At 34.6% G+C, this 21,743-nt stretch overlaps 1 protein-coding gene across 2 annotated transcripts in view; it reads left to right on the top strand.

Annotated features, from left to right (window-relative positions):
• The window catches only part of LOC145294140 (urocanate hydratase-like), an 89,729-nt gene that overhangs the window by 16,739 nt on the left and 51,247 nt on the right, over positions 1-21,743 (top strand). For both annotated transcript variants that reach the window (XM_080141249.1, XM_080141257.1), the window contains exons 3-7: positions 3,257-3,410; positions 8,112-8,240; positions 10,863-10,924; positions 15,864-15,930; positions 17,638-17,694. In XM_080141249.1, coding sequence (XP_079997375.1) covers positions 3,257-3,410; positions 8,112-8,240; positions 10,863-10,924; positions 15,864-15,930; positions 17,638-17,694 — 469 coding nt within the window. The remainder of the gene's footprint in view (positions 1-3,256; positions 3,411-8,111; positions 8,241-10,862; positions 10,925-15,863; positions 15,931-17,637; positions 17,695-21,743) is intronic.

Here is a 21,743-nt window from a genome sequence, read left to right as displayed (position 1 = left end):
AACACCATTCTTAATATTAACATCTACGATTTTCTTTAATGAAAAATAAAAATAATCTTAGCCAATTTTTATTTTAGCTCCTTTTTTTCAATGACTATAGTTCGAATGTTAGTATTTTATATTTAAATAACTGTACCCAGCCACGTGTTGCTGTGGCTCAGTTTGTTTAAACCAAGTATTAGAGTGATTTGTACGTAGCTCAGTTTGGTTAAAGAAAGTAAAGAGTGATTTGTATCGTATGTGCCCACACACAAACCCACACACAAACACACACACAAACACGATTGTAATAACTTGTAAATATGATATTAAAAAATAGCACAGTAACACAGTGTGCAAGCACTATTTTTACTATTAACATCTACAAATTATTTAATGAAAAATAAAAATAATTTTAGCCAATTTTTATTTTAGTCCTTTTTTTTTTTAATGACTATTGTTTGAATGTTATTATTCGATATTTAAATGTACCTGGCCTCAGTTTGATTGTAGCAATTATTAGAGTGATTTGTATTTTATGCAAACATACACACAAACACCGTTATTATTAGAAATCGGAAAGATTATGCTATGTCTATGTGTCTATGAGTCAATTATGATGTGTGTAATCACAGTATCTGTGGAAAATGTAGAATTGGTCCTGGTAACAACTGGTAGCAGTGTTAGGACTAGTATTTAGAGAGAAAAGTAGGGACTCCTTCCTCTAAAGATGTTGCTATTGTGGTGGTGTTGCTCGTCGGATGCAATGTAGCATTTTATTATCACGACTGAATGTGTCTATGATGGTGTTCGAAAGCTACATAAGATATTGGCTATTAGACTAGAGGTATTGAATTTTTATGTGGCATCTGTTATTGCAAACCTACGATACTTTGGTTCAGAGGGGAATTTCTGCAGTCATTTTATTATGTAGGAGAAAACTAAATATGGCGCCATGAAATAATGTCTCCATGCGAGCTTTGAAGTCAATTGCATTTGAAAACAGCATTAAATCGGAGTTTGTTTTTTTTTAATTTTATTTTCATGACTTTGCATTTTCTTTTATCAACATTTTCCTCATCAAATCCTTTTTTATTGCAAGGTAAAAAAAACAAACTTTTCAACTGTTTTTTCTGAGGAACACACATCTGTCTATGATGAATTGCTTGGTGAGCTTCCACTGTTCAACGAAACACATGTAAGACATAGTACATAAAGATATGAATAAAATACTATGAGTGTGAATTAAATACATCTTTTGGTTTTGGAGTGATAAGTAGCGATATATATATATAGCTTTTTTTATAACTTACTACCTAACTCTACCTATGTATTGAGCACTGTTGAAGTAAATACTTAAAATTTACGCATAAGATTATACTTTTGTATATTAATTTATGTGATTAAATGAAGTAGTCATATATATATATATATATATATATATATAAAAATTCTTATTCCTGTTTGTTCAGAATTGGATTAATATATACAAAAGGTCCATTACTTTCCTAATTAATTTTCATACTGAAAACTTACTTGCATAAACTTGATTTCATTTATTTCTATATATAGTATGATTCTTGCAAAATATAAGCTCAAGAGGTAACCTCATTTGCATATTACATTAAGGAAAATCGATTTTATTAAATAGATGTATGTTAGTTACTGTTTATAGCCAGAGAATTGTTTTAAGTGTTCTATTTAAGATTGTTATTTAAAGTTGATTTATATTGATAATGTCCTTAATTCAATTTACTTTAAATTATTATTACCGACATCGATTTTTTTTTTTTAGAAACCGGTTTCGAGCTATTTCCCCTAGGGGTCACCTGCTGGATCACAACACTGACTCAATCATCTATGAATGTGGAGAGGAGGATCATACAATGCAACACTCTTTTGTTTGCTCTCTACTGACGAAACAATGCAGCTTGAAAGATCCTGCAGATGACAATAATAATACAAAGAACTGCATAAAATGTGTGAAACTATTGCATGTAACCATATACTTTAGAGACACAAATAATAATAAGAAGAATAATAATAATAAGAAGAAGACATTGCAAACACATGTTTTGTACAATTAGTTTTACTTGTTCATTTAAAATAAAGAATACATAAATATATAAGAGACGGTCCAAAAGTAATGCCTCCTATTTTTTTATTCCGTCCAAATGGATCAAAGAAGATTGCAGCTCACATTGTTATGATGACTGAACTTATGCATTCATGATCTGAAAGTTTCATCTCTCTGTTGCAGATATTGATGGTGTGAAACTCTAAGAAAGCAATATCTATCATGGATATACGTCAGAAGCAGAGATGCCCCCCCAAAGCAAGAAAGTTTTACGGAAATGTGAAGTCAAAATATTTTTCAACCAATGAAAATCGTTTCAATATCCAAAAGTAACAAGGACATGTGAAAATGCAAACTTAGAACAGAACAGATGAGAACAGGTCACCAAAATCAGTTTTCCCCAGACTTTATTAGCCACACCTACACAAAAGACCCGCAGGAACATATTCTCTACAAACGACCCTATGCTCTTTAGGGCATGGAAGTAGCAAGGTGAAAAAATTCAATGACTCGCATACCAGCTTTCTTTATATTAGCAAGAGTCAGGCGAACAGAAACAAACAACTACTCACAGTTTTACACACACTAACACGAACAAGGTAAACCAGCCCACATATACACAAAATGCCATGCTGCTGAATACTCACGTATGCTTAGATATGCATATCTTGACTCTATGAACATTTTAACTAATGAAAACTAACCCATCCTTCTTCGTCAAACACGTGTTTGTATAAATGTCTGAAAGTAACTTTTATATTCTTATCTCTTATATAAAAATGTTTTGTTATAAAATTCCATTTTTCTCTAACTTTTATTTACAAAACTCTGTTTATGTTTTTAGATAGCACTTACCACTTGGTGACCCTTCTATTCTTTTAATGTTTCATTGTATTCCCATTTCATTATACTTGTATGCCCATACATAACTATTTTTTCCTTCACTAAAACAATAACTTGTATAACCAACTCATATTAATTATCAGTGTGTTTCTTGGTTATACTCATAGGTGCTATCGTCATCCAAGATGGCCTCTACCAATACCAGGGATCACACCACATCATCACTATCATTTCTTCTTCTTCTTCTTCTTCTTCAATCAAGCATAAACTAACCCAACTTACTTTGTAAAATATTAATTTTTCAGTCTAATTACAAACATGAGTATCCTTAATAATAAACACTTTATTTACTTTCAGGGCATACCCGCTTGAAGACTACCCGGTTCGATGCCAACAAGCCGCTGCAATCATTCATATGATCATGAACAATCTTGACCCTCAAGTCGCCCAGTTTCCACATGAGTTGGTCACATATGGGGGAAACGGACAAGTATTCTCAAATTGGGCCCAGGTAAGTAAAGATGTTAAGATATTACAGATTCTAACAAACAATGAAGGATGTCACGTTTTATTTAATTCTTTTTATTTGAACATCATAAATTCAATGCGACTGCTTTAAGTTAGTGATATACAGAACCAGAAGATAGTTGCTGTTTGGTCACCTTAAAGATAATATAATAGTAAACAGTATTATGACGCAACAACTTGCTACAAAATACATCAATATCATCCAAAAGCGTCTGTTTTTCATAGTCATTTATCCTATACAGATTCCATTCAATGAGATGGCACAATATGCAGACAACACGATGATCCAACAATGTGGTGACCATTATGCAAATTATTAATAATTATTTTTTTTAAGGCAATTCATTATTTGAACCGGTCTATATCAATAAAAGTCAATGTGTGTTTTGCCCTTGTGTTCTCGAAAAATTCTAGAGTAAAAAAAAAAAAGAGAGTCTGAAATATGGAAATTGTTTATGCCTATAATGTTAGATAATAGCAACTATGTTGCTGTAGGAGAATAACAGAAAAGAACACCAGTTGCTAAGACACCAGAGGGTTATTTTCCCTTTGGGCACAAAGATCCAGAACAGTGGGAGAAGAAAGCATGCTGACCCTACAATAGGTTGAATCCCAAATGTAGAAATGTAAGGTCACGCTGTCCTAGACTTTATACCAACGACATTTGGTAGAGACTACCACTAGAGTGAATAAAACCATTCTACTTCATATAGTGGAGATACCCACAAGAGTGAGTAAGACCCATCCGATCCTATATGGTAGAGACCACCACGAGTGAATAAAACCCATCCTATCCTATATGGTAGAGACCATCACGAGTGAATAAAACCCATCCTATCCTATATGGTAGAGACCACCACGAGTGAATAAAACCCATCCTATCCTATATGGTAGAGACCACCACGAGTGAATAAAACCCATCCTATCCTATATGGTAGAGACCACCACGAGTGAATAAAACCCATCCTATCCTATATGGTAGAGACCACCACGAGTGAATAAAACCCATCCTATCCTATATGGTAGAGACCATCACGAGAGTGAGTAAAACCCATCCTATCCTATATGGTAGAGACCACCACGAGTGAATAAAACCCATCCTATCCTATATGGTAGAGACCATCACGAGAGTGAGTAAAACCCATCCTATCCTATATGGTAGAGACCACCACGAGTGAATAAAACCCATCCTATCCTATATGGTAGAGACCATCACGAGAGTGAGTAAAACCCATCCTATCCTATATGGTAGAGACCACCACGAGTGAATAAAACCCATCCTATCCTATATGGTAGAGACCACCACGAGTGAATAAAACCCATCCTATCCTATATGGTAGAGACCATCACGAGTGAATAAAACCCATCCTATCCTATATGGTAGAGACCATCACGAGAGTGAGTAAAACCCATCCTATCCTATATGGTAGAGACCACCACGAGTGAATAAAACCCATCCTATCCTATATGGTAGAGACCATCACGAGTGAATAAAACCCATCCTATCCTATATGGTAGAGACCATCACGAGAGTGAGTAAAACCCATCCTATCCTATATGGTAGAGACCATCACGAGTGAATAAAACCCATCCTATCCTATATGGTAGAGACCATCACGAGAGTGAGTAAAACCCATCCTATCCTATATGGTAGAGACCACCACGAGTGAATAAAACCCATCCTATCCTATATGGTAGAGACCATCACGAGTGAATAAAACCCATCCTATCCTATATGGTAGAGACCATCACGAGAGTGAGTAAAACCCTTCCATTGTATTTGATGTTAGTTTATTCTACTCGTCTTTGTTAGATTTGTCAATGTGTTAATAAAACGTGTGTAATGTATTTGGGTGTATTTTCTCCTTATTCTGTGCGCCCCACAGCATTGAGTTCCATATATGTTTTTACTTTGCAGAGAAACTAAAGTAATGAAAACAAATCTAATACTGATGAACCCGACCAGTGAAGTTTGTTATACAATTGTTGTCCATCACCTCAACTATTGCCGGTTAATGTAAATGTACTAAAGCATCATGAACTCCTATAAAAAATGTGTTCGAAATGGATGGCAAAAAAATAATTTTGGGGTGTTCAGTTCGTATTTGGATCATTTCAACGTAATTATTTCAATGCAATACTTCAGGACATTCCACATGTCAGTATGTGATGTAATAATATTTCTATTTCTGGCATGTATAAAAATATATTTCGTCATTCATTTATTTTTTCATTTATTATCACCGTCATTACGGTTGTTTCCCTCTCTTTGATAACCATTGCAAATAGCTTTGTGTTATCGCAACAGTCGTTTACCGGTGACTTCTTGCTGTCAAAATGTGTCTTCTCTTGGATTTAGGAATCAATTATTATTATTATTATTATTATTATTATTATTATTATTATTATTATTATTATTTACTTTTTTTATTTTATAGTTATTATAACTATTCTTCTTTATATTTTTTTTATTTATTCTTTTATATTATATAATATTTTTATTACTATGAAGGCTATTATTATTATTATTATTATTATTATTATTATTATTATTATTATTATTATTATCACTATTATTATATACTCACTAGGAGTTCTCACATAGGTAATCATCAGAAATTATTAATTGATAATAACCGGTGGTGTTCCTTGGAGTCTGAGTGACAACAAGACTTTCCAGATTTCCTGCATGCTTTGCTTCACCTCTTTCAATAACCTTAGCAAATGATATATTTCTTGCTGGTACTGATCATTGGTCTTTACTGGGGTTTGAGTGGCAATAAGCCTCCTCAGGGTCTCTGTCCTCTTTGTACTCTTTTAGTGTAGGTCTGGTTTGTGCTCTTCATCCTCAGTTTTTCCATCTTCCTTGATCCTTCACGGTTATTTTGTGCAGTATCAGACGAGACCGATGCTTTATTTATTTATTTATTTCATTTTATTAGTAGTTTTTAAAAATATATATAAGATGAGATGTCTTGCAGTTTCAGTTTCCTTGGGTTGTTTTATTTCTGTTCCAATTTTCTTCTGACTGATTAGTGTTCATAGTTTGCATAGATTGGTTGCCGCATTCGAATTTCTTCATGCCATTTGCTGTATAGTTCTCAGTCTTCCCTTTGATTCCAATTTCTGTCAGTCTCCCCCCCCCCCCCAGGTTTTGGGGACTGTTCCGAGTGCTCCTGGCATGATACTGACTTTCTTCATGTTCCTATACGGACTTTATATTATTATTATTATTATTATTATTATTATTATTATTATTATTATTAATGGTAGTAGTTTTGCATTATACGGCATAATCACATTGATATACAGCATAATTGCGTCAACACACCATTTCTCATCAGATCACGGAAGTTAAGCAACATTGAACCTGTTAGTACCAGATGGGTGACCATTTGGGAATTCTAGGCGCTGTATGTGCTCTCCACTTATCTCGGCATTTGTTTCTAGTCGTCCTGTACATACACTTCACTTGCCACTGGTATTTAACAATGTCAACAGTGGAGAGATGTAGTTGGAGATTGCACACCTCCTGCCACAAAAATTTCATGTGGGTATCCATACTTTGTCAAAGACTGAAAGAGCACTTTTTTTTTAGTCTTGCATTATTTTGAAAGAAATATGTAAAATTCATACGCTTCATATATATATATATATAGAGAGAGAGAGAGAGAGAAAGAGAGAGAGAGAAAGAGATACATCATTTATTTAATTCACTTATAAAACAGTATAAAACGTATTTCATTTATAAAACGTAGATTACTGTTTTATAAGTAAAATAAAGATCAAACAATATATATATATATATATATATATATATATATATATATATATATATATATATATATATATGACAATTAAACTACACAGATTATTCCGCGTTTCATTCTTATGAGAATTCGTCAGGTTTACGTCCCCCACCCCCCCAAAAATAGGCGATATATCAAAGAATAAAACTACTTCCCTGATCTCCTAGGTAAGAAAGGCTAATACCGAACATTTAATTATCATTAAAAAATCAACAAGTGGCGTTCGGGCCAGGATCACAATGTGATGTCTGTTCTGATGCTGCACTTCGCCTTTTCTGTCCTTGGTCGGTGGAGGAGGGATCCTTCGTGACTGAGATCATTTTTTTATTTTTGTTCCTATCTAGAGTGCCCCTCTTCTGGGAAGCTGGAGATTTTCCCCACATTAAAAGCCGACCTTGTGTCTGATTCTTCCCTAGTAGGGAGGCAAGTAAATAGGTGCAACAAAAGTCCACACACACACACACACACACACACACACACACACACACACACACACACACACACACACACACTAGTTTTTTCTCTTCTTATTTTATCATTTGTACTTCAAATAAATATGCTGCTAAACTGCAGCATGCATTTACATATTCATCATGTAGTAAAAAATTAATATTATCTATATAACATTATCCATATTAAACTGTATTTACATTGAGCTGTCTACCTTTTTAGAAGGTTTCAAATATCTTCATGATTAGACCCTGAAACAATTTAACAAAAAAAAAAAAACAGTATAAGAAATAACGTGAGTAACACATCATTTTCATTTCAAAAGTATTGCTCTAGTTTTTCCCTGCTATTTATAAATAATTAAAATAAAATAATTTTCCATTCTTTATTTTCATATACTTTTATCTTTGAATGTCCATGGGCAGTTTTTGTTGACCGTGCACTATCTGTCCAAGATGACCGAAAACCAAACCCTGGTCATGTATTCTGGTCACCCAATGGGGCTGTTCCCGAGCAACGCCGCTGCGCCGAGATTGGTTATAACCAACGGGATGGTAAGTGAATAATTACAGCATGACTATCTTTCTTATTAAAATAAAATGGCACTAAGCCATGCTTAGACATAATTGTGGATTATGAAATCAGCAACGCCTAGTTAAAATATTAACTTAATCTATTGTGTTCAATTATGCACTGATATTGCTTACAGTAAAAAAAGAAAGTGATCCTTCCTGATCCCACTTGTCGATCAAAATAATTTGGAAAGAGAGAATTAATGTCAATTCTCCATAAATAGTGTTTGAAACAAATAAAAGAATGGAAGGTTCGAATATTATAAAGAAGCAGACATATTAGTGTCATCTTTATTTTTTCAAGCTGAAAGTTTAAAATATTACTGAGTGTGTATGATTGGCATTATATGTTTTTATATTTAGATATCGTCGTGAATTATGAGGAATACTAAGTTAATTCCTATTGGACATATTCTGATCATTTACACTGTACAGGATGACCAAATCATTGAGAGATCACTAAGGTATTTTAAACTTGAATACAGTCATTATTTTTGATGTTACATAATGGACTTTTAACATAATATCAATAGAGATTTCATTTCTGCAAGGGCCCGTGGCACAGTGGTTAGAGTTCTTTAAAAAAAATCAGTTGTAAAAGTGATATTCTTCTGAGGGGTGAAGGAAATACAACTGCGAATCAGTTAGGACCTCTATCCAGTCATGGCTGACGAAACAAGAGCATGCTGCCACCTTGGATTAAATAAAGGTTCCATTCAAAATTCTGTGCAGATTCCTGAGTTCGACAGAAAGATTCCTGAGTTTGATAAGATACATCTGAATAAGGTCGTAGGTTATATCGACCGAAACTTTGTGAAAATGACGCTCAAGGTGAGAACAGTAGTTTGAAGGATCCAAATAATCCGAACAATAGAAATTTGTTTGCAAAAAGAACAAAAATGAAAAAGTTTTAACATTAAATGGACTTCACGTTCCTCAGACTTGACTAACCCTGACTTACTCAAAGTAAAAGTTGATATGATTAATTTCCGAAGAATTAATTTTATGACTTCTTCAAAATCGCAAAAAAAAAGAAAGAAAAAAAAAAAAGAAGTTTACATCATCTAATTTGAAATAGAATTGAAAAAGTACATAAAAAATAAAGACGGGGAATTAAATTGTAATCGAGTGATTCGGCAATCAATCATGGATACTGTTTGGGAAATGGCACGAATTTGTGAAGCTGAAAATGGAAACTACTTAAAAGATGTTAGTTTTCATAAATAAATTCTTTTTCATTTTTTTTTTTTTTAACAAATCACCTTGTCTTCGTCATATTAGGTTAAAATTCTGTTATTGTGTCATTAAAAAATGAAGGATCTATTCAAGTTATAAATTCCGCAGTGACTCCTTTAGTAGTTTTATCTTCTTTTTCTTATCAAGTATTTTCGTTTCTATGATTCCAAGTAGGAACCAAATTGTGAAACGATAGCATGTTGGCGACGCCCAAAACGCTATGCTATGCACTTTTTTCACTCGTTTCTTGTAAGGATTATATTTCAGTAATAAATAATGGACACCCGTGTTTGCAGAGATAAGAGAAAATATTTTGAGTTATAAACTTTTTAAATGAAGTGTTTTTATATGGATTGTCATTTGCTTGTATGCATTTATGTAAACTTGTAAACGTGACATCCATTATTTATTTATTGCCATCGTTCATTCTATGAACGACTTGTACTTGATTTTTCTAAACAAGAGTACAATTGCAAAGCAACATACAAATTAGTTAATCATAATATGTTAATAACAGTAATAATAAAAAAAAAATGAAGTTCCTTGTGAAATCGGCTGATGTGCCCACCAGATGACGTGAGAAGCTCATGGCGAATGCTGACACCTATACTGAATTTTAAATAAAACCTGATTCTGTATACTTATATTAATTTCTTGTAAGAATTTTATTTCGGTAATAAATTACGAGATGAGCACTTAATAACAGGAAGTTATTTTCCACACACCCTGTATATCAGCTAATACAAGTTGCATGTTCTTGTTAAGTTACATCAACAAATTGAAACAGAGCGGAATGTTCCAGCTTACACGGCTTTAAGGTCATCCAAATGATAATTACTAAACCCAAAATAAAACAGGACGTATTTTGTTTCATGCTTAGCGATGTCCGTTCCTTTCTGTATTTGCATCAACCGTATCCATTTCCGCCGTCTCTATTTCGAGAATCCGCTGGTTGGAAATTGCCAAAATACTTGTAAAAGAAATACGCGGATGTAACACTACGATGACGTTTATCATTAGGAAAGAACAAATAAAATAATTTCTAATTGCCAAAAATGTAAGTTCAATTCTTTCTAAAAATGTTTCTGATTTCTCCCAAATTACGATTAATTATACAAATCATAAATCTAATATATATATATATATATATATATATATATATATATATATATATATATATATATATATATATATATATATATGCATGTATATATAATCTGTGTTTCCATATTTTCAAACTATCTCTTCCGAAACTAAAAGTCACAGAGCGACGCTTGGCGCCTCAAATGATTGGGGTTTTATGGGTCTTTAGCAGATTAAAATAGTTTTAAAGGGTCAAAAATTCATGTCTAATATTTTGCCTTTCAGATGATTCCAAATTATTCCTCAAAATCACTTTACGAGAAACTCTTTTCACTCGGAGTCACAATGTGAGTCTTTTGAAAACATTTTTTTTTCATGCTTGTTAATATAAAAACATTTTTTTTTTTTTACACTTATCAAGACTCAGAATCCACTCGGGGATAAGGGTTATTGTGTGTACAGTAATCAATGGGAGAGTGTTGTAGTATTCGTTAGTATTGGAGATTTGATAAAGTATCATTACTTAAGGGGGCGGTTCATCAGGAATTTGTTTATGTTGGACTTGAAGACATCTAGGTTGAAGTCAGGTGGGAAACAGGCAAGCAGTAGAGAGTTCCACAGGTGTGCAGTTCTAAGAAAGAAGCTTTTTTCATGGAATCTACGTTTTGATTTAGGCACAGATAAAGAGTGGGGAAAATTATTGACAGTGGTTTCAGCTAGACGGGTGTTTATCGTGAAAGATTGGCGAGGGGGGTATCAGAGATTGGAGCTCAGACGAGCACTTGCCATGGAAATAACGATAAAACAAGGATAGGCTCGCAACGTCTCTTCTGTGGGAGAATGTTTGCAGAGAAGAGAAAAGGGCATCCCTCACTAAGCCACGAAGTCTATTTTGTACTCTGTCAAGGCAGGATAGGCTGTTTTTAGCAGCTCCTGCCCAGATATGGCAGCAGTATTCCATCCTTGGACGTACTTGGCTTTTATATAGATAGAGAATTGCATCAGTAGTGAGATATTTTCTGGAGCGGTAGAAGAATCCCACCATTTTCCCAGTGACCTTGGCAACAGACTTGATGTACGTGTTCCATTTTAGATCAGGAGTAAAGGTCAAGCCCAGTAGCTTATCAAAACATGGGACCTCCCCTAGATGAGAGCCATCCATTTCAATTGATGTCAGATGGGGATCAGAGCGTTGATGATGTAAAGATAGGAGCTTGGTTTTAGATGCATTAAAGGTAATCAGCCACCTCTTCCCCACTGAACCACACGCTCGAGATCAGAGGAGAGAGAATCAGAGAGAACTTTATCATTTACAGCCTTTGATGTGTTGCTGTAGATGGTCGTGTCATCAGCATAGATGTCAATGAATGATTTAAGTATGTGTTTAGGGAGATCATTGATGCAGATCAGGAAAAGAGTTGGACCCAGGATGGACCCCTGAGGGACTCCAGCATTAATACTGCAGGCTTCTGATTTTTGTCCATCGACCACTACTCTTATGAGCCTATCAGAGAGAAATGATTTAATGATAGAGAAACATTTCCAGTTATACCATAGCAGGAAATCTTGTGAAGTAGGCCTTTAAGAGCAATTACTCTAGAAAAGAAGCCTTTGTCGAGAGATTCGCTAATCCTATGAGATATAACCATTAGCACATCTGCTGTAGATCTAGCATAATGGAAACTATAGTGCGTGTCACTAAGAACGTTGTTTCTGCTGAGGTGGTTGCCTACTTCCCTATTTAATATGGATTCCACCAATTTACTCATGACACACAGGAGACTTATTGGTCTGTACTGAGATGGAGATGACTTATCACCTGAATTCTTAAACACAGGGCATACTGATGAGGTTTTCCAGGGTGTTGGAAAGCATTTCTCTTTAAGGCAACGCTTAAATAGTTTTGTAAGTATGGGGGCAAGTTCTGGTTGAAGCTTTTTTAACACTATAATTGGAATGCTGTCAGGGCCAGTTGCTTTACTGGAATCAAGGTTCTTGATTAGCTTGTCGACCTCACGCACAGATATTTTTATGTTACCTAGTGTGTTGTGTGTTATAGGAGGAAATACGGGGAGTTGATGGCCTTCATCGCATAGGGTAGAATTAGCTGCAAAGTTGGTGGCAAATAGTTTGGCCTTGTCTGATGCTGACGAGATGACCTCAGGTCCATTGATAATAGTTGGGATAGAATGCACACTTCTGTTCAGGATCCTATTTGTTATTTGCCAAAACTGGTGGGAACCAAGCCGTTGCTCAGCTACTTTGGATTTAACGGACTGAGCATATAGATCTCTTGCATTTTTTATTACTCTTTTACAGTGGTTGCTGGCAGTCCTGAAAGCAGCTTTAGTCTCAGTACATCTTTCTGTGCGCGATGGCAGCAGCACATTCTGGGGAGAACCATGGCTGGCTGTTAGGTTTTTGTTGGAATTTTTTAGATGATATGAATCGGTCTATGCCTACAATTAACCATTTGGTCAGGTCTGATACTATAAAGGACACATCCTTTTTAACCATGGAATGCAGAGGTAGATCAGATATGAATATACAGAAGCTATCTCAGTCAGCCATAGAGTATCGGTATACAGTACGGTGGAGAGGTACGTCTGAAAACTTATTACATTTCATTTTTATCTTAACTGATACAATGGAGTAGTTGGAGGATCTCAGAGGAGATAGAACGGAACATGAACATAGCTCAGGGGAAGTTGAGAGAAAAAGGTCTAGAAGGCTTGCATACTCACTGGTAGTATCGGGCACACGGGTGGGCTCGCAAACAATCTGAGTGAGGTCATAGGCAATGGCAAAATCATGACAGAACCTCTCCCCATCATCTGTCTTATTTGACTGGGTCAGCCATTCCACGTTATGGACTTTGAAGTCACCGCAAATGTAAATGTTAGCCGAGGGATGAGCAGACAGGATGTGGTCAATTTTCTCAGATATACTCTTAAAAATAGTAACTCCGCTGTAGTGGGGGCGATAGAGGGCAAATATAATTCTTCCAACTCAACGAGTTTCCATTACATAAACTAGCTAAAGTCCAGCCCAGAAAGTGTCTGACTCCACATGCAATTCACTACCTATATAAGAGATAGATACTTCCAAAAATAGAATATTGCTGCCACATAGAACACTCTTTCCTGCTTTGACAGAATACAAAATCAACTTTGAAATCTAGTGTTGGGGAGTTGCTCTCTTCCTTTCCCTACACCCCTTTTTTCACAAAAAAGACGTTACTAGTCTCTACCATCATTTCTATGAAAGTTGCTCAACTGAGCTTCAGTCTTTGGTTCCTTCTTACTCTACTCATCAAAAAAGATTATTACATCACAAAGAAAGTCTGTGACATCCTCATCTCATACATGAATGAAAGTGTTATGTGGTAGCCTCTTCAGTTTTTACCTCATAATGATGAGTAATTAACAAGAGAGAATCTAGTATTTTTTTTGGGGGGGGGGTGATGACTTGACCAAGGATTGAACCCTAGTCTCCCGGTCTGTTAGAGAACACTTCAACCATCATACCAAATGTACCGATGGGATCGTTAATACCTTTTAATATTTATCTACTACACTTATTGTTGCTATGGTTTAGTTTAAAATCGTTTAATTCATCTCTAACCATGAGAGTCTTATTTTCATGAATAAATTTTTGAAGAATATCTAGCAGTTGCATTACAGACCTGATCATCCGATTCGAGACGTTGCTCTCCAGTTAAGGGGAGGATGTTATGAATATAGATTTCAAGTCCAAGTTCTTATAGCAGAGAGGGAGGTATCCTGCCATGTTAAAATAGTTAGAGAGGATTGAGAAGTGAAGGTTAGTTTCACTTAATGCTAAGATATTATGGGAGTTTACTAAGAGGTAAAATTCTACATCATCTAAATTACTTCTAAACCCACGAATATTTGTGAAAGCGAGCCTCAAGGGAGAAGGCAAATTGGTTTTGTTTGAGTGGTTGTCTGGCAATAGTTGTGTTGGATAGCAGGTAGGGAGTATATATTATCTGTATATTCATATATGTATATATTATGTGTGTATATATATCTCAGTTATATTACATGTGAATATATATATATATATATATATATATATTACAAATGTTTATTCTTTAAATATTGTTAATTTCAATGTATACTTTTTTCGTTTAACGGATTGAGACTGTTATGATAAAAACTGAATCACTGTTAATTTCAAGTAAAGCTCAATTGTTGCATAAATGTAAAATAGACACAAAAGCATGATACACGATATATATATATATATATATATATATATATATATATATATATATATATATATATATATATATATATATATATATCGTGTATCATCTAGTGGATTTTCTTTTGTGTGTATTTTACATTTATGCAACAATTCTAACATGAAACGATTGATGTGGACGAATTGAAACAGTTGTAGATAAAATAGTTTGGTTCAACAGTTGTAGACAAACACAACACATACCTGGTTTATACATAAAACACTTATTCTCTCGATTCTGGCCGGCATCTTTAGAGATTACAATGTCTTCACATCTTAGCTGTCTCAGAAGACGCCGCTCCCCGCATCAAGGGGAGAGACCAACTTCCCCTTGAGTCATCCATTTTCCCCAGCGTTCAGTTAGCAACTGATTAAAATCTACTCAAATCTATGTATCATCATGTCATCATCATGTATCCAAAACCTAAACGCTGATGTAAGCTTAAATCTAGTTATTTCGTTTATGTAAATTAAAATTCTTCCAGAACTTTGTTTACCAAAGTTAACATTCCTTTGTAGCCTTTTATTTATTTCAGCTGAACACTCACATTTTCCCAATCTAATAGTTTTTATTTTTCTAATCATAATAATCGATCAATTAATAATAATGATGTTTTGACCCTTGGCACTGCCTGCCACAGTTAACACAGATACTACGCTGTGATCACAGCCAAAGGGTCACAACATTACAGTCTGACTGGTAAAAACAGGCATGCAAAGACTCGCATAACAATACTCTGGGCAATTCAAACACTTTTATATGTGTGCAAAACTTTCAGAAAACATTCATCTAGCGAGGTACTCAGGATCCCTCATAAACTGGACAAAAGAAGAGCTCAGAGATCTGGATAAAAAAACAACCTGGAACCTAATGACTATACACAAGGCACTACAATCTTTTTCCATTTTATTCCTGCCTGTATCGTATTATGTTTTATATTCACCCAATCTCATTTTTTTCTTGTTTGATATCAGATAACTAAGAAAGATAACATTTAACTTCATTATTTATTTTTCAAGGTATGGACAGATGACAGCCGGAAGTTATTGTTACATTGGTCCTCAAGGTATTGTTCATGGGACGACAGTAAGTGTAATCATACAGATATGTTAAAAAGTAATGAACACAATACAAACGTATTATTTGTATTATTTCTATTATTTGGACAATTGTTCCCATCTTGAGTGTTATTTTAAAAACTTTTCAGCCAATGTAACCTCTGACCTTCTTCGGGTGTATCGTGTCGAACTCGGAAATCGTTCTGTTAAACTTGGGAATCTGCACGAGATTTTAAATGGAACACTTTATTTAATCCAGCATGCTCTCATTCCATCAGCCATGACTGGGTAGAAATCTCAAGCAATTCACAGTTCTTAGTTTCGTCCGCACTTAGAATTAAATAAAGGATTCTATTTGAAATTCTGTGTACATTTCCAAGTTCAACAGAAAGATCCCTAGGTTCGACAAGATACACTTGAAAAAGTTTGAAGGTTACATTGGCCAAAATGTTGTGAGACAACACTCACGATGAAAACAATAGTTCGAATAATCCAAATAATCAATCTTCATTTCAAAAATTCACAAACGCAACAATCAAATATATCATGTATTAATATATTTATACACCAGAAATGCACAACATGCCAATTTGTCACCAACTCTTTCAAAATGGAGTCATGTATCACAGAATTTAGATTGATCTGCAGTATAAATGTCTCCCAATATATGAGAATGGGCATCGTCTTCTGGCATCAAATGTAAAGTCATGAGATTATTAAGTGTTCCAGTGTGGAATGATTCAAAATGTATGTGGAAGACATAATTCAAGAAGGAGGCTCAAAAGGTAAACAAAAGAATGGATAGACAACGTTTGTGAATGGACAAACATCAACACAAAACAAGTGAACACCTTGACCCAAGATATCAGAAGAAACGTTTTATAAAAAAAAAAAAACTGCAGGGCCAAAATATTCAGATTTAGATATGGAATAAATATCCATTACATTTAGACGATTCAGATTAGAGTGTGGTATAAAATTTTCCTGCATTTGTAATGGATAGTGTGTGGGCTCAAAAGATTTAAATTGGGGTGTGGCTAAAATATTTACAACATTTGTAGTCAGAACTGTGCAGGCCTAAAAATATTCAGATTGGGGTAGAGCATAAGTATCTTCCATATTTGGAGTGGACATTGTGCAAGGCTTAGAAAAGAGATTATTATTACATCATAAAAAAGTCTGTGACATCCTCATGTCGTACATGAATGACAGTAATAATTGTCTGTATAAGGCCGGAGGGCAAAACGGCCGAAACGTTGTGACTATAACAACCAAGATGAGGAAGTCAGTCCGACAATCTCAATCAATGAATGACGGTGTTATGGAGTAACCTCTTAGTCACTTACTCGTCTCAACTGTCCTGTTTCTGATCGGGTTCATCTCAACAATATAAGAAGAAAAGAGGGCTGTGTTCATCATGACATATTTTAAATAGTGATATGCTGATGATCCTGAATGCATAATGCAATACCGATGATGTAATAATATGCAATGCTGAATACAATACAGACTAAACAAGACATTCTTGAAGAGTTTAGACTCCAGTCTACAATGAACAACCGCACATGAATGATAGCGATAGATCCGATTACACTTGACTGACTACATAAAACTCTGTTGTAAAATTGATTTTGACTGAACTCTTCGGTTTGATTTTGAACTGTATATTATTTTTAATGTATACATGAGGAAAACAAATACACACACTAATATTTCCACTGTTTGATTTTTGCAGCTAACTGTTCTAAATGCGTCCAGAAAATACTTGAAAAGTGGAGACCTCCATGGAAAGGTAAATTCTATACTTCCAAATTTCTAAAACTAAACGCATAATAGACAATTAAATAAGCAAATAACAAAACCTATTTTTTTTTTTACTAATGGATCACCGCTTATCAAGACCTAAGGCCACACAAGGATAAGAGATTGTCAGTTTAATGATGGACATTGCCATAAAAGGATTGGAAATTATAAGCAGAAATTGATTATCCAAGAGTACAGCTCAACAAGTATTGTTTAACATTGGACTTGAAGAGGATCATGTTGTAATCAGTTGGAAAGCAGACTTATGGTATTAGGTTCCACAAACTGGAAATTCTTAGAAAAAAACTTTGTTTATGCTCAATAGTAAATAAAGCTATTTATATTAATATTTTTTATGTTTATTTTATTATTAATATTGTTAAAGTTATACAAACGCACACATAGGGACATTTGCGATGACAACGATCAATGGATATCTAGAAAAACTACAATCTGCTCAGGCAAAGAAAATCCTTTAGTTTTTCATAATGAGAAAAGGGAAAGGGGGGAAAATGAAATCAAGCCTTCCTTTTTCTTCTTTTTTCTTTAATATTATATATGGCCCACTTGTAAAATACTTTTATATATGATATTTCAATTCATGCAGATTACGTATTTATTATTGTAGAGCAAATACTCTATTGATTATTATATTGTACCTAAAATATAGTAGTCATCTTACAAGCTAATATAATATATATATATATATATATATATATATATATATATATATATATATATATATGACCTGGGTAACATTAGCTAGAATTGAAACAATAACATAGAGCTCTCCAGCCTGAGCTAACAATAGATGGATATCAGAACTTTAAAAATTAACCAACTTTACCAACATTATATTCGCACATGCGCAGTAGATACATGTTTAGTTGACTTATGTCTGCCAAGTTCTAACTTTTAAATTTTGGCCCCTTAGCAGCTATTATTACCGGCAAAAACCAAATCAAAATTGTTCCACATGTCCGAATCCTCTATATATCAAGTTTCGAGTTGCTTGGTAGAAACCTTTCCTCAAACAGACAGACATACAGATAAAGTCACTTTTTTATATATATACTAGCAGGCCACCCAGCGTTGTCCGGTCATAGAATATGCTTAAATATGATATTTTGATTTATGCAGATTTCATATTTATTATTATAGAGCCAATTCTATATTGATTATTATATTGTACCCAATATGTAGTAGTGTCCGTCCAGCATAGTCTGGTCACAAAATAAACTTAAATATGATATTTTAATTCATGCAGATTTCATATTATTATAAAGCCAATACTCTATTAGTGAACCCAATATATATTACTGATTTTAAAAAATATAATGACTTGGGTTCCATCAGTTAGAATTGAAACGAAAACATGTAGCTCTCCAGCCTGATCTAAGTCCATACACATATAAAAACTAAAAAAATAACGTTGGTAAATGCATATTTGCACATGTGTAGAAATTTAGTTGACTTACGTCTGCCAAGTTCCATTATTTTTTCATTTTAGTATCTATTTTTACAAAATAGTATTTTTATTTTTTATTTTTTTTTTACACAGTGATCACCACTTATCAAGGCCTGGAAGCCACTCAGGGATAAGGGTTATTGCAAGTACATTGCGTTAGTGTGGAGATTTGATGAAGTGTTTACTTAAGAGGGCGGTTCATTAGGAATTTGTTAACTTTGGACTTGAAGACATCCAAGTTGTAGTCCGGTGGGAAGCAGGCAGACGGAACAGAGTTCCACAGGCGTGCAGTTCTAAGAAAGAAGCTTTGTTCATGGAATCCGCGTTTTGATTTAGGCACAGATATAGAGTGGGGGAAATTTTTCACAGTGGATTCAGCTAGACAGGTGTTTTTCGTGAAAGATTGGCGAGGGGGGACCAGAGATTGGAGTTCAGACGAGCACCTGCAATGGAAATAACAATAAAACAAGGATAGGCTCGCAACGTCTCTTCTGTGGGAGAGAGGCTGCAGAGTAGAGAAAAGGGCATACCCCACTAAGCCACGAAGTCTATTTTGTACTCTGTCAAGGCAGGATAGGCTGTTTTTAGCAGCTCCTGCCCAGATATGGCAACAGTATTCCATCCTTGGACGTACTTGGCTTTTATATAGATAGAGAATTGCATCAGTAGTGAGATATCTTCTGGAGCAGTAGAAGGATCCCACAATCTTTCTAGCGACCTTGGCAACAGACTTGATGTACATGTTCTATTTTAGATCAGGAGTAAAGGTCAAACCCAGAAGCTTGTCAAAACACGGGGCCTCACCCAGACGAGAGCCATCCATCACAATTGATGCCAGATGGGGATCAGAGCGTTGATGATGTAAAGATAGGAGTTTGGTTTTAGATGCATTAAATGTAACCAGCCACCTTTTCCCCCACTGAACCACGCGCTCAAGATCAGAGGAGAGAGAATCAGAGAGAACTTTGTCATTTACAGCCTTTGATGTGTTGCCGTAGATGGTCGTGTCATCAGCATAGATGTCAACGAATGATTTAAGTATGTATTTAGGGAGGTCATTGATGTAGATCAGGAAGAGAGTTGGGCCCAGGATTGACCCCTGAGGGACTCCAGCATTTATATTGCAGGCCTCCGATTTTTGTCCATCTACCACTACTTTTATGAGCCTATCGGAGAGAAATGATTTAATGATAGAGAAACATTTCCAGTTATACCGTAGCTGGAAATCTTGTGAAGTAGGCCCTTATGCCATACCTTGTCGAAGGCCTTTGATATGTCAAGAGCAATTGCCCTAGGAAGGAAGCCTTTGTCAAGAGATTCACTAATCCTGTGGGATATAACCGTCAGCACATCTGCGGTAGATCTTGCAGAGCGGAAACTATATTGTGTCTACTTTTACAAGCTAAAAACCAAATCGAATTTGTTCTTTTGATCGAATTCCTCTATATATCAAGTTTTAAGTCTGTAGACAAAAAATTGACAGAGTAGTTTGGTAGAGACCGTTCCTCACATAGACAGTCACGACCATATATATATATATATATATATATATATATACACACACATATATATATATATATATATATATATATATATATATATATGACTACTTCATTTACTCATATAAGATTAATATACGAAAGTATAAATTTATGCGTAAACTTTAAGTATTTACTTCAAAAGTGCTCAATACATAGGTAGAGCTAGTTAGTAAGTTATAAAATATATATGGCGATTAAGCTACACTGAATATTCTGCGTTTCATCCACTCTTGGACTCTTCAGGCTTAGGCACATAAGCCTGAAGAGTCCTAGAGTGGATGAAACGCGGAATATTCAGTGTAGACTAATCGCCATATATATTTTATAACTTACTATATATATATATATATATATATATATATATATATACACACACACACTAGCAGGACCCGTTAACCAGCGTTGCCTGGTGTTAGTATGTCCCCCACCCCTCACATAAAAAATTAAAGTACTTCTGTTGGTATTGTTGTTGTTATTGTAGCTCAACCACCACACTCCTCACGTTGAGAACGGCTTTCAAAATGGACATCACCATCATCCCTATATTAAGAACGGCTTTCGTAACAAACGGCTTTTTGGAATAAACACTCCCTTTTGTGAGTGGGGGAGTGTTTGGTCATTTTATGTATTTTGGACAGAATATATTTCACAGCAAATTAATTAGGTTTGTGATGCATTTACGTTTAAACATAATTAAAAGTATCTAAATTACACTTAGGTATCTTTCAAATATACATAAAAACAAATTACAATTGTATTTTAGTTTGTGACCTACATGGGTTTATAAATGGAAAAAAAAAAAAAAAAGTTAAAAAAATCAAGCAACCTCCTATGGAAAAGTGCAAATAACATTTATTACCGTGTTCAGCACAAAAAAAGAAAAAAAAGACAGTTACCGACAGTGTCAAGGCTCGAATGCAGAACGCTAAGTGGAAAAGGAGACAAAGAAAAAGTAAACACGTTTATCGAATTAGCCACGGTAAACATGTCACTTTAATGGGCTTCGAAGTAACTCTTATAATGCGTGAA

This window comes from Euprymna scolopes, chromosome 2 (genome assembly GCF_053919585.1).
Source record: "Euprymna scolopes isolate OS-2025 chromosome 2, ASM5391958v1, whole genome shotgun sequence".
Taxonomy (NCBI): domain Eukaryota; kingdom Metazoa; phylum Mollusca; class Cephalopoda; order Sepiida; family Sepiolidae; genus Euprymna; species Euprymna scolopes.
Note: the sequence above shows the minus strand (reverse complement) of the source record. Positions and strands in the feature narration are given on the sequence as shown.